Source organism: Cnephaeus nilssonii, assembly GCF_951640355.1.
Source record: "Cnephaeus nilssonii genome assembly, chromosome: 18".
In the NCBI taxonomy this organism is placed as follows: Eukaryota; Metazoa; Chordata; class Mammalia; order Chiroptera; family Vespertilionidae; genus Cnephaeus; species Cnephaeus nilssonii.
The window spans coordinates 26,170,656-26,185,433 of record NC_137089.1 but is presented as its reverse complement, the minus strand read 5'-3'; the positions used below and the strand labels follow the sequence as shown (position 1 = coordinate 26,185,433).

General features: G+C 38.5%; 1 protein-coding gene across 4 annotated transcripts in view; it reads left to right on the top strand.

Moving 5' to 3' along the window:
- ENPP2 (ectonucleotide pyrophosphatase/phosphodiesterase 2) overlaps positions 1 to 14,778 on the top strand; it is a 76,767-nt gene that overhangs the window by 13,570 nt on the left and 48,419 nt on the right. For all 4 annotated transcript variants that reach the window (XM_079796340.1, XM_079796338.1, XM_079796339.1 and 1 more), the window contains exons 4-9: positions 765 to 890; positions 3,301 to 3,361; positions 5,914 to 6,011; positions 6,237 to 6,316; positions 7,009 to 7,128; positions 13,966 to 14,021. In XM_079796340.1, the coding sequence (XP_079652466.1) occupies positions 765 to 890; positions 3,301 to 3,361; positions 5,914 to 6,011; positions 6,237 to 6,316; positions 7,009 to 7,128; positions 13,966 to 14,021 (541 nt within the window). The remainder of the gene's footprint in view (positions 1 to 764; positions 891 to 3,300; positions 3,362 to 5,913; positions 6,012 to 6,236; positions 6,317 to 7,008; positions 7,129 to 13,965; positions 14,022 to 14,778) is intronic.

Here is a 14,778-nt window from a genome sequence, read left to right as displayed (position 1 = left end):
GTGAAAAGGGGGGAGGGTGTTTTCCTGCCTTGGAACTTACAGTCTAATGGACAAAAAAGCCAAAACAAAGAATAAAAAACTCTCTTTAAAATGAAAATATTACTTTTCTGAAAATATCCTCTGGGGAGAGTTGAATCGTGAGCTCTCAATCAAGTATGCTCTGACAGAAATCCATAACTGGCCTCCTGGCCTTCATGAATATAGGGACTCTGACCTCTCTCATTGTAGGTAGCGCTCCACTCTGGTCAATGATTGGAACTGTGAGTGTTTTTAAATACCCTTTATACTCTTTTTAAGACTTTAACCTCCAGTGCATCCAGAAGTAGATAGAGGGCATTTAGTTACACTATCATTTATATATAAATCAAGCTGATTAAAGTTAAGTAAAGCTACTTTGGAAATTAAGAGCTGAGCTATAGTGACTATGCCTACAATGGTATACTAGTATACCCCCTATTACAAAACTCAGATCCCATACATTTTATTGGGTCTTTTAAGAGAGTTTGCAATCAGTAAGGGTTCCATTTTTTTCCCTAAGGAGCCTGATCATGTTTGGCTTTGTACTCTGATTTAAAAATCAGGCATTCATTCTATGTGTAAGTCCTCCAAATATCATCTGGGCTTCAGGCCAACTCTAATTTCACAAGCAGATGAAATGATGTGGGGTTTTTAGCTCTTTTTGTTGGCAACCCTTGTAAGCAATTGTGGCCTCTTTCATTTGGTTTGCGTGAAGCAGCGAAAGTGTTTTCTTGTGCCGATTTCAGCTGGTGGCTGGGAGTGTACCAAGGACAGATGCGGAGAAGTAAGAAATGAAGACCATGCTTGTCACTGCTCAGAGGACTGCTTGGCCAGAGGAGACTGCTGTACCAACTACCAAGTGGTTTGCAAAGGTACATGTTTCCTTGGATTGGCTTGAGCTTTAAAAGAATAAAAACTGGTGTTGCTCAGTGGTTGAGCTCAGCCCATGAACCAGGAGATCACGGTTAGATTCCCAGTCAGGGCACATGCCCGGGGTTTGGGCTCCATCCCCAGTAGGGACCATGCAGGATGCAGCCAATCAATGATTCTGTCTCATTGCTGATGTTTCTATCTCTCCCTTTTCCTTTCTCTCTCTGAAATCAATAAAGATAAACATATAAAAAATAAAAACAAAAGAGTAAAAACTGGAGATACTCCAAGACATCCTGGCTATTGGGGATATAATGCCTTGGCTATGGGCTCCGGAGGAGGAAATGAGAAGTACCTTTACATTTCTCATGCTTCCTTCTTAGTTTTGCTTCCCTGCATCTTATTGATCTGAAATAACAAGAAAATAACCCCAAATTTTGTATTTAGCTAGAACCACAGTAATGAAGATATGTTTAAAGTTCCTGCCTTGGTTGGTTTCCTAGAAGCAGAGCCTGAGAAAGGAATGCCATACATGGAATTTATTGAGGGAATATTCTGCAGAAAAACCCATATGAGAGAGTAAGGGAAGTGGGGGCAGAGGGAGGCGAGCAAGGATATGGTCCCAGGTAAAGTTTCACCTTGGGCTGCTCTACTGCAGAGTCACGAAGGTAAATTTGAGTTCTTACCCTGAGGCCAGGGGTCTTGACAGTTGTAAGCCCAGGCACTAGCAGCAGTCAGAGGAGATAAAGAAGGTTGGTAAAGAAGGTCAGGGCATCAACAGCTCCTGCCCTCCTCCAAAGCCATGCAAGCATGTGCACTGACTTTGGATGCTTGATGGTGTAATATTATGGTTTTCTTCCAATAATTAATAGTTAGTGGACTACCAAAAATATAAAATATGCAGTTTCTGTCTTTAAGGAGTTTCAGTTGCCATGGCACCCACTTATAGAAGTTAATGGAAAGATCCAAGAATCTTTATGTAAAGTTTGCAAGTCACTTTTTAGTGTCTGACTTAAGTCCTTCTTCCTAGCTGTGGCATGGAATATTCAAGAAGAGTTTCTGATAAGCATAGGAAATCTAGACAATAACATTGTAGAATCTACGTATGGTTTTAGATAGGTACTGGAATTATCAGGGTGATCATTTCAGAAATTATATAAATAAATGTCTAATCACTATGTTGTACACCTGAAGCTAATATAATATTGTATGTAAACTATAATTGCAAATTTTAAAATACTAAAAATAAAAGTTAAAGAAAAAATTTGAGGGAAAAAGCAAATCAGTTCTGAAACATGTATAGTATTCGGTTGTGGCAAGAAGGTATTACATTAATATTAAATTAGGAAAATTCCCCCTATCCAAATAATCATTGTCACTGTCGATAAAGCATAACTTTGATTGAAAATTTGTTTCCTCTTCCCTTTTACTTCCCTATGTAGTAAATGTACCAATAAGCCACAAAGGCTATTAGATGAGAAAATAAAGAAAAAGTCCGAGGTATCACTGGTCACTGAATCATTAAACCAGCTTTTGCTGGTTTCAGTACTTTTGTGAGGACCATGTGTGCACCCTGGGTTATTACATTTTAAGGAGCGTGGTACTTACTTACACAGTTATTTTTTTTTCTTACACAGTTATTAATACTTAGATTCTTGTTGACCAGGGAGATTTCCAATGCTATTTACATGGGAGCAATTTCTCCAAAGTCTTGGTCACAAATTTTACTCATGTTTAAGACTGTGATTTTTGTTTGTTTTACAACAATTTAAGGTAAATTATTTTCTCTAAAGGAGGCCAGATTTTTTTTTTAAAAAAAAATCTGAGTTCTTTCTCTTCTCTGTTCTTAGAAGATGTAGTTCGTGCTCTCAGATCTTGGTGGAAGATAAAAGTGAAAGAGAGCATTAGTTTTTATTCCTAAATTCTAGGGCTGTACACAGATCCACTGGCAAATAATCTATTGCAGTCTTCCAGCTATCGTCCCTGCATATTCTAAGCTTTTCCTCCCAACCTAAGAAAAGCGGTGCCATGCTGTCTCTGGCTTTGAGATGTTTGTGGGGGGAGGAGGGGGGGATGTTCCATCTAATGACCAAACAGTTTATTTCTGGAGGGAAACAAACATGAAATGTTATTCACTGACGCCACTGGTGTTTTTATCTAGAAACCATTTAGACTCCGAAGGTTCGCATAAACAGCACTCGGGGTTATTAAACCTTAGATTTCCCATTGTGTATGGGTGTGCTTTAGGAAGCTAAACCAGACACCAGGCTTTATTTTTGAGTTTCTTTTTAGATGGTGTCCCATAAGCAACGAATATCAACCAGGACACAGGTCCTGGAATTGTACTCTGCAAGGCTCTGGATGGCACTTATAATTTGATTCAACCAATACATTGACCCATTTTCCTTATAGGAGAGTCACATTGGGTAGATGATGACTGTGAGGAAATAAAGACGCCAGAATGTCCTGCAGGGTAAGTGTATTTTATGAATAGTATGAAATTTTATGTATTATTTGATGAACTATCACAGGATATAGATGGGCAAATGCTTAAAAAGGATGTAAAACTGAAATACACTTATACAGGCGAACTTATGAATAATATACAAGTCAAAAGCTACAATGTGCATCTTGAAGTAGAGAAATTCACAGAAATATTTTTCCTAACACTTCTGACATATCAAAGACTAGTATTCTCTATTCTCCGACGTAGCTGGAGATTTTACAAAGTGAATCTAAATGGCACTGAAGGAGGAAAGAAACATTTCTGCAGACACTTGTTTTTTTGGTGTGTTTTGTTCCCCCCGCCCACCCCCAAAGTGCTGCTTTTGCCTTTATTGGGGATGGGGTGGAGGGAAGACTCTAGAACTCAAAAATATCATCTGAGATGGTAACATCTACAAGATGATGTAGAAACTTGACCTACCACCAAAGCAGAGTGACACCCCAATACTCAGGTGGGACCAGCAGAAGGCACTTACTATGCTTTTCAGGAAACTGTTGAAAATTCATGGACCCTTAAAATGCCTGTCAGAAAATAATTTTTCAACAAGTGTGTTTTCATAAATGTATTTGTTGGAATGTGTTTTTTGTTTTAAGCATAGCTTGGGACACCAAATCAAAGTATTTATTTATTTTAAATTTATTTTTAAAATATATTTTTATTGATTTCAGAGAGGAAGGGAGAGGGTGAGAGAGATAGAAACATTAATGATGAGAAAGAATCATTGATTGGCTGCCTCCCACATGCCTCCTACTGGGGATTGATACCGAAACCTGGGCATGTGCCCTTGACGGAATCGAACCCGGGACCCTTCAGTCACGCTCTACCCACTGAGCAAAACCAGCTATTATATCTAATCCAAATATTTAGGTATTGTCTTGATTCTGGCCTCCTTTTTAACTGTAATGGGCCACCTGAATGTCTTTGGACTGTTAGAATGGGATAGCAGTGATTTCTGACTGTTTAAAATGTGTTCAGTTATTTTTGAGGAAAAACCAGTCTAAGTGGTAGAAGCCTTGTTAACTGATAATAGTAATGATAATAATGAACTCTCACATAGTATTGCTCTAAATGCTTTATATGTGACTCATTTAAAATATGCCTTTTTTTATGTGGCTTCAAATAATCTCAAGCCTATATTAGCTAAATTATCAGAAACAGTTTTGCTTATAGTTTAGTAATCTCAAGTATGATTAAATAACTGAATATTTAGAATATAACAAAGGGTCTATTTCACCAGATCCTGCCCTAGTTAGATGTATAGTCTAGTCCTTTACTGATTAAGTTTTAGAGATCTTCAATAACTTAAATTATTTTTGCAATTATTTTATAATTAAACCTAAAATAAACTTTTATTAGTGCTTAGTTCCAGTGAAAGGAGTGCTACTGCTATTAATTTTATATCCATCCATCCATTCATTCATGTATGTATGTGATAAACATTTATTGAAGCCCTACTGTGGGTCCAGAAAATAGAAAAATGAATAACACACAAACTGTGCTTTGAAACTAGTGAAGAAGCTAAACACTTTAACAGATCATTATACTATAATGTAATATATCCTATATAATAATCCTATATAATAAAAGCATAATATGCAAATCGACTGAATGGTGGAACAACCAGTCACAGGGGGCGGGGCCAGTGAGCAGGCAGTACCAGGCCAGCTAAGGCGCTTGCCAGTGGGCAGAGGGAGGGAACGGCGATGGGGGGGGGGGGGGGGCAGCGACCAACAGCGGCGGAGGGGCAATGGGGGGGGGGGTCTACACAGTCCCCTGATTGGCCTGTCTGGTTGCTTCCTGCAGAGGGAGGCCGGCAGCAGCTGCTGCGGGGTGATGGGGATGACGCTGTCCCCTGAGCAGGCCTAAGCTGTCAGTAGGACATCCCCTGAGGACTCCTGGACTGTGACAGTGTGCAGGCCAGGCTGAGGGACCCCTCCCTCCCAGTGCATGAATTTTTGTGCACCGGGTCTCTAGTATAAATGATAAAAGATGTATGAATTGATATCTTAAAGCCGTGGTCAGCAAACTGTGGCTCGCGAGCCACATGTGGCTCTTTGGCCCCTTGAGTGTGGCTCTTCCACAAAATACCACGGCCTGGGTGAGTCTATTTTGAAGAAGTGGTGTTAGAAGAAGTTTAAGTTTAAAAAATTTGGCTCTCAAAAGAAATTTCAATCGTTGTACTGTTGATATTTGGCTCTGTTGACTAATGAGTTTGATGACCACTGTTCTAGGCAAATATAACAGCTTTTTACATTGTGAAATACCTTGTTTGCAATGTGAGAGGCAGCCATGGAGGAAGTACATTAGGGGATATCGGTTCCTTCACTGGCTATTTTATGACTTTGGCGGTTTAACTCTGGACTTAGGTGCCACAAATGCTATGTGGCTGGAAACCCAGCAGTGTATAGGTATCTTTGGTTTCATCTTGGAAATCATTGGTCCCAATTATTGACAATGACTCAGCATAATGGAAACTCTGTGGCAATCATTTTTCTAAAGCTTAATGTGTTACATTTCAGGTTTGTTCGCCCTCCATTAATCATCTTCTCTGTGGATGGATTCCGTGCCTCATACATGAAAAAAGGCAGCAAGGTCATGCCTAACATTGAAAAACTAAGTAAGTCATTTTCATACTGTGTTCTCATCTGTAATCCATGATCTGCAAAGTAACTGCTCAGCTATGGGCTTTGAGATCTGTGGACACATGGCTGGAAATGTATTTTGTTATTGGAAATATAAAAGTAAAGATTAACACATGCCTTTGATGGTTTATAGAATGGGTTTCTATGCACGAAGTGATTCCTGCCGGTTCTTTTGTTCTGATCTTAACTTCTGTTTCCAGGGTCTTGTGGCACACATTCTCCCTACATGAGGCCTGTGTACCCGACGAAAACTTTCCCCAACTTATACACTTTGGCCACTGTAAGTATTTTTTCAAATGATATAAATTTAAAGGGCTGATTTCTTCCTGAAATGACTTAAAGGGAGATTTTTTTAAAACATGTTCCTTAGTGTTCAAAGAAAATGTTTCTGTTTCCATCTTATCTGCCTCAGCTGTACACAGTAAATGCCTTTTACAACTCAATGTCAACGTAACTTTAAAACAAACAATTTTTTAGGTACAGTTCTCTCTGAACACATACATTAAACCTCTGAATTTTTAAATAAAAATGTTGACTTAAGGGCTGCTATGTTTTAATTTTCAGATACTTCCATTTCTACCTTGCTTTATTCTTTAAAAACATCCTTAATTATTTAAATTATTTTTTGTTTGGGGTAGAAATAGAACTTAGAGAAAGGAAAAATGTATGTAGATATAAAAAAAATGTTTTTGGAGGTACATAAGTAAATTTCAATGAAAGATTAATTTGACATAATAAAAATTATTGCCGTCTTATTAAATTGCAATAGCTGCCAAATATTAAATTTCTTTATAATAATGTCAAGTTTATCAGATGACTTAAAATCAGTCCACAGGTAATATTTATGTTTGCTCAGAAACATATACTTTTAGAAATTGTTTCCATAAAACCTTCTATGATAAGAAAATTTATAATAGAACTAATATGGGTGGATTATTGTTACTTTAGTGATAACTTTCCTTTTACTCAAAGGGGCTGTATCCAGAATCACATGGAATTGTTGGCAATTCAATGTATGATCCTGTATTTGATGCCACTTTCCATCTTCGGGGGCGAGAGAAATTTAATCATCGATGGTGGGGAGGTCAACCGGTAAGTTTTGCATTTTTGGGTGTGTGTCTGCGCATTGAAACATTTCATCCCCAAATTGGTTACCAACAAAAGAGGTGCATATAATTTTCTCACACTTAGCAATGTTTCTTTCTTTTGTTATTATGTATATATCTATAGGTATATGTGTGTACATAATATACAGGGTGGGGCAAAAGTAGGTTTGTGAGTACATAAATAATTTATTCTTGTATTATTTTTTGTATGGGAAATAATATAATTAATAAAAATAATACTAGAAGAAACTATTTTGTGTACTCACAACTGTAAGCCTACTTTTGCCCCACCCTGTACATGTATATGATATGTATGTGTATCTGTATTTATACATGTATGATGTATTTCTATAGGCATGTATATACATGTGCATTTATAATGTATATATACAGACATTTATGTGTCTATATGTGTACGTTTATGTGCGGTTATGATTATAAAAGCGTGAGATGAAAATATCTTCATTAGGGTGATAGTGGTGGAAATGCTGACATAGGGATGAATTTCAGAAACATTTTGAAGAAGGAATAGCCAGATCTTAATGATTTATTAGATTTGGGGGTACAATGAGAAAAAGTAGTGAATGACTATAACTACCCCAAAATTTTGGCCCAGGTGACATGTCAACAGAAATGGGGAACTCAATGAAACCCACAGTAATTTAATTATTTTTGTTTGTTTAACCCAATTTTTTCAAAGTCTTGGAAGTTTCATATAATATGTGGAATCCTCCTACCTTGCTGCTGGACCAGAAAATTAATACTTTGAAAGAAATCATCCTATTTACTTCAGATTAAATGGTTGGGCAGAAAGTAAAAAGGGGTGTAGATGGCTTTCCACATAATATTTTTCCTGTGACTATGTGCTTGGTTAGGCAATTGCTTAAGTCAGACATGAGCAAAGCAGCAACACAGGGCAATGGTTGTTGAAAGTACAGAACTGACTGAGGGTAGAAGGATCAGAATCCCCACAGGAACACAACCCGGTACACATAGTCAATCAGAAACCTGTGGAAGAAGAATGGCAAATGGTTCCATCTCATGTCAACTGTGATTGGGGGCTGTGTCTCCCTGGGGTACTGGTTAGGAAAGAGGGATGCAGACCTCTGTGGCATCACCATGGCAAGAAGAGTGGACAGGGGCTGCACACATCCATGTGTTTACCATCCTGAAATGATCTCATACCTGGAAATGTTTGCTGCTATCTGTGGGCAAAATAGAGAGTATGAAGTAAGAAGAAAAAATGGTATTGCTCTATGAGAAAAGGTCACGGTGAAAAAAATATTCATATCGCATAATAAGTCAGCATACAAGGCTAAATATGGACTTTTCATTAAAAAAATAAATATTGGAAGACTTCCCGTATGTCTGTAGAAGTGTTTCTTTATAGTAGAAGGCCTGATTCTGCTGTCTTTATTCAGGCTGGACTCCCAGAAGTCTAGGATGACCTAGGTTGTGAACATTGTGAAATTTGTTTACAGGGTGGATTTCACACACAGAGTTTATGATAGAGGAACAGTGTATGTGTAAATAAAATGATTGAAATTAGAACTCCATCAAGCTGTTGCTAGTTGGTCTTTTACATTAATTTTGTCATGGAAGCAGACTTGCCTGGAGCCACAAAGGATATAGAGATAAATAGTAATTTTATCAAATTGGATCGCCTTACACCAAATGTTGACATTAGGTTTCCTCTGGGTTGACATGACTCAGAAGATGAGTCCACACATTCATTAGCTTCTGCAGAAACGGAGCAGAGGGATCGCTGTTAACCGGCCCAGTGAAGTGGAGCCTCTGTCTCGACTGTGTTTGCCTGTTTCCTTAATGACGCTCAAAGTTGACACATTTGACCAAGTTTAGTCCTCTCCTAATGCTGACCAAGATTTGTGGTGAAACTGATTTTGCTTCTATCTTCTGGAACAAGACACCACCATAAGAATTCCAAGGAACATAGTAGCTCTAATTTAAAAACATATTTTATTGAAATTTGGCCTATAGGAAAAACATATGGGCAGAAACTACAAAAAACTACAGTATAAGAGCATAAGATACTACCTTAATAAATACTTCTTAAACATTTATATCCTCCTCTCAGAGGCTTGTACATTTCATAAAATCACCAGTGAAAAAGTAATTGGAATGGAGAGAATATTTATAAAAATATAATTAAAATCTTTAAAAAAAATAAAAATCTTAGATAATTAAGTTAAACTCAAATTATTTTTACAGAGTGATGAAACCAGGAAAGTCATTTGGCTAAATAATATAGAGGTCAGATTAAATGGTGAATAAGAATCACTCTTAACCTAGTTTAAAATCTAATAGAATGGATGAGGTGTTTGTACAGTGACTATTTGAAAATTGGAATCTCACCATTAGGCTCTCCAAAATAATTTCTATAATTTAACTTCATCTTTTTAAAAATCTTGATATAGCCACTTCAGCAAAAGTTGAGTCTGCTTTTGATTTGTCCATTAGAATGCGCTGTTAAAAGTTGTCACTCACTCTATGATCCTACATTTCCCATACATATTTTAATGGTATTTCTTTTGTTGTTTTAAGATTTATTTACTTTTTTCTCATTACAAATGTTCAGTACTCTTAATGAAGTTTGTTTTTTTTTAAAGTGTGTTTGTTTGTTTGCAAAATCTCTCTGCTGTAATCCTGCAATTTCTCATACTGAGATATCTCAGTGGGCAATTCCCTGTTCAGTTTAAATCTGGACCTGAGCAAGGTGGAGAAGGAATGAGACTCCAAGGGGCCCACTACATGTGGGGATTTGAGAAACAATTCCAACGCCCCACCAGATGTGCAGGCTTTTAAAGCCCTAATTTCTGGAGTAAGGCCTTTCTGAGAGGAGCAGATACATTATCATCACTTCTCCAGTTGCTAGGCCCACTGCCATTTTCTACCAGTATTGTGATATAATGAGCTGGTCTTGAGGCCATCCTCAACAGTTACTGTAATATAAAAATGCAGGAAAGATGGTGAGTTCAAGAAAGAGACAGCAAAGAGAAGAATGACATTGGAAAAGAGTGAACTTCCCAGTTAAAGGGATTGACTTGATGTCTCTTTTTGTTTCTTTCATTATCCTGCTAGTGGGAGGCTTTACTTTCTTTTCAGGAAAATTTTATCTTTTCTTTATTCTGTTGTTTCTTTCCCATATACTGCCAGAAATCTGTATTTCTTTCTCTTTCGACTATATCTTCACATGCTTAGGATGGACTCTGCTCACCTGACCCTTGCTATAGGCTCTGATTTATCTTTCAAATTTCAGTTGAAATATCTGCCCCCAAGTAGCCCTTGCTAAGCTCCCCCATCCCCAGCTAAGCTCAGGGACCCTCCTTTGGGTTTTCATATGATTTCTATCATAAATTTGACCATATCATTTTGAAATGATTCACATGTCTGCTTTAGGGCCTTGATTTCTTTATTTTATTATTCTCAGGACCTAACCCACAGCCTGACACATGTAAGTGTCCCACTTCTGCATTTTGGATAGATATGTTTTGCACCCCCATTTGCCTGTACTTCCTTCCTCTTCTTCATCACTCACCTTTGACCCTAACCACCTGGAAAGAGCCACACTGGTCCATAGTATCTTCTGCTGGATCATCCCCCAGACTTCACATCCTTCATTTGTTCTGACTCTAATCTCAATGATTGGTTTACTCCTGCTGGTACCGGACCCCCATCCTTCCCTAAGGTCTCCCGGAATTCAGTGTATCCCAGGTCTGTGCCTTTGAATGCAAAGGAGTCATTTCTCTGCAAAGAACTGCTTAGAAAGACTACAACAGTGATTCATGTTTTTGAAAAATGTGTTTTGATTATTTTCTTTTTCAAAACTCCTTGCCTTCTCCCACAGCTGCATCTTTTACTTAATTTGAGATAGTTTTCGATTTCACATTTAAATCCTTCTGGTTGCAGTGGGAAAGTTCCCCCCACCCCCATAACATATCAAGAGGATACAATATTATTCCCACTTGTCTCTTTTTCAAACTCTAATATCTAGGACACAATGTTGAAAACTGTGTCTCTTGATAAAGCAGGGAAATGGAAGAAATATTGGGATTAAAGGCAGGTGTGTCTAAACCCAGTGTCTTCTCAGCTCATTTTTTTTTTTTAAGCTATGTTGTTTTACCAACCACTGAGGAAATTTACATTGCATTTATATTCAGGGAAATCATAATTCCACTTCTCTGAATTAACAAGGAACTAGGCATTTGTCTCTCATTTCTCTCTTTTATGGCCCTAGGGGCTCTACTTCACTTTTCTTCTTTTGGGCCAATGATATAGTGCCTTTTTTTCTCTGTAACTACTAGATTTAACTTTAAATACATATGACTTACAAAGGAACTTTTCTGGCTGCTTATGATCTGCCGTAACTTAAGCACTCTCTCTGTTTCAGTCTGGTGCCATTGGCCAACCCTTGACAGGCCGGCTTCATTACTGCTGGAATTTGAGATTTTTAAACGTGTTTTTAAAATTTTAAGTATTCGCTCTTATTTGTTCTCTTTTTGCATTTTTCTAACTATGCTGCCAATTTCCTTTTACAAAAATTCTCCCAGAAAGCAGGGAGAAATATTTTGCTTCTTTTTTTTTTTTTTTAAGAAGAAATAAACATTTTGAACTTTAACATTGTCTTCATCGTTCACATTGCTCTTTATACAATTGGTTACTTTTTTTTCCTGATTACAAGGATGTTACTTGTCACTGTAAGAATTTGGGAAAGTTCAGAAAAGTATAAAGAACAAACGATCTTGGTTTTGCCATTGGGATACGTCTAGCACCCCCTCTTGTGTCTTTTCTCCCAGTGCTCTCTCCTTGCACCCCCGAGAAGCCCGCTTCTGGTGATCTTGTGCCTTGAGTGTTACTGACTGAAAGTTATTTATAGGGCTTCCTGTTGCCACGATAATGCCAACATCAGCATGTGTTCCACAATACCAACATTTGAAAGTGCAGGGTCATCATTTGACAACATTGCATTAAAAAAAAAATCCATTAGAAAACCCCATATTGATCTTACATTTCATATCTGCCAAATATTGCCTAGTACAGCTTTCTTGAAAATAGCAAGCCACTCAATTTTCAAGAAAGTTTGGAAATGAATACTCTAAGCTGTGTCCCTGAAATAAAATTAAGTATGCAAACAGATCACTTAACTGGTCTCTCCAGGATCTGATGTGGTGTTGAGGACCAGTGGGGTGTCTGGCACTTAGTTTGAGTGCATCTACTTGCTCATGGAGGTGCTGGAACATGAATGAATGAAAGTCCAGGGCACAGTTTGAATCCTGGTTGGGCTGGGGCACCCGGGCATGCCAGAGTTTGTACATAAGGTGGAAATATACTCTGGACCAAACACTTCTTGGAGCAAGCTGAGATCCTTATCTCTCAGATCCATCCCCATGGGACCCCACCTCTGCCAGTCTGAGGACATCCGGGATCTGACAGGGTGTGTATGCTCTCCTGCCCCATCCCTTGCTTGCCAACTGCAACAGCTGCAGTTTGGGGGGCTGAGGATTTTTGCGTGCCCCCAACCGCTCACCCCCCCCCCCCCCTCGCCAAGGAGCTGGGAATCTGCAGTATTCTCACAGGCCAGCCATCTCAAACCATGGCCTTCTGAAACCATGGCCGAGCTCCTCCATGCCTTACATCTCCCAATTACCACTTTGATCACAAAAACCAAAGGTTTTCGCTGGAGTCAGTAAGACACACTCTCAAAATCTGGATGCAATGAAACCAGAAAAGGGAGTGGCTACGATTCCTAAACATTTTTTGCTTCGGTCTTATAACAAACAAGCCACTCTTCTCCTTCCTGTTTGCCTCCTAAAGTGAGTGGGTTTCTTCTCACAGACTGCTCTTCAATGGGACACATCCTAAGCTGTTCTTAACATTCCTAGAGTAACTGGATTGTATTTCTTTCCATTATTGCATAATAATTAAGATTAAAATTAATCAAATTTACCAAATGCTAAGACACTGTTTTAAGGCCTTTAAATGTATTATGTCCTTACAGCTTAGAATAAGCCTATGTGCTAGGGAATATTACCTGTATTTTAAAGGAAACTGAAGCACAGGGAGCTTAAGTCACTGGAGGACTGCAGGCTGGTAAATGACAGGGAAAAGGCTTAAAATCCAGCCACCTCGCTGCAGAGCTCAGGTTCTTAACGGCCCTATCTTCTGCCTGACAACCGCATGGGCTGGAAAGAATATTTTAAAAACCTTAATGAAATGCTTGGTTCGCCTAACTTATTCCAGGAACTTATTCCTAAAATTCCATTCCCTAACAGGCTAAGTAAAAGATACAAAGGAAAATCCAGAATAAAAATAAATAAATAACCTTTCTCTTCCTCTTCATTCACTTAGTTTAAAACAAAACGAGACAAAGCTAGGTTTCGAGATCCTGACATCTGTGTGCCAAATTTGGCTTCTCCTCTGTAGGCTTTCAATAGTAAAGGAAACATATGGTCCACTCCTGGGTCCTTTGATGATCCGAATTCTGCCGTATACGTGCGATGTTCAGAACAATGATCAGACGAGAAAGGTACAGAAGAGACTTTGGAGATGAAATAAGAGTTTTTAAAAATGCCACTAGAATCAGGGCAGAGCTTTTGAAAGCTGTTGCAGCGAACAGATCAAATAACATTTATGGAAATAATGATTCTGATTTCCAGATGTGAAAAAAAAAATCATTGCAAATAATGTGAAATTTATGGTGTGGGTAAAGTATCAGATAGCTGATCTAATATGCTTGAAAACTTTTTTTTTCCTTCCTTGACCAAAGCTCAGAACATGTTATAAGGCTCTTATTTTTCCTCATTAGCTATGGATCACAGCCACCAAGCAAGGGGTGAAAGCTGGGACATTCTTCTGGTCTGTGTAAGTTACCTTTATTTTGTCAATGTTTGTAAAATTACAGTGATGACTGAGTTTGTGAAACATTGATTCAATTTTATTTCATTTCAGTTAAATGGAAAAGTGCATGAACTTACAAAAATTTTCTGATTCAAAATAGCCTTCCAGTTATTTTTTCCAGAGATCATCTCTCCGTCCCCCCTTCTACCTCCTTCTCCCACCCTCTCTTCCTCTTCTATATCTCTTTTATCCCATCTTTTCTTAATCAAATGTAAGGAAGATTTTCTCTTCCTCTTCTAGTCATTCCTTAAATTTCTGTTCCCTTTCATAGGTTTTTGATAACTTGCCACCCAGGGAATGTGTATTTGTCTTTGTTTATTGCCGTGGTTTGTATTATCATTTTCTATAAATACTAGAGGCCCAGTGCACGGATTCATGCACCAGTGGGGTCCCCCGCTGGCCTGTGCCCTCTCACAATCCGGGACCCCTTGGGGGATGTCGGGTTGCTGGTTTCGGCCCAGTCCCCGCAGGCCAGGCTGAGGGACCCCACCATTGCACAAATCCATGCACCAGGCCTCTAGTATGCATATAAGATCTTTGGTTAATCTCTTCCCACCCTTCCCTTACCCCTTTCCTCTGAGATTCATCAGTCTGTTCCATGTTTCCATGCCTGTGCATTGAGCTTCTGCCCCCTGGTGGTCAGTGTGCATCATAGCTACTGGTCGAATGGTCAAATGGTTGAATGGTCACTGAAGCTTTTATATATATATAGATATTCTAA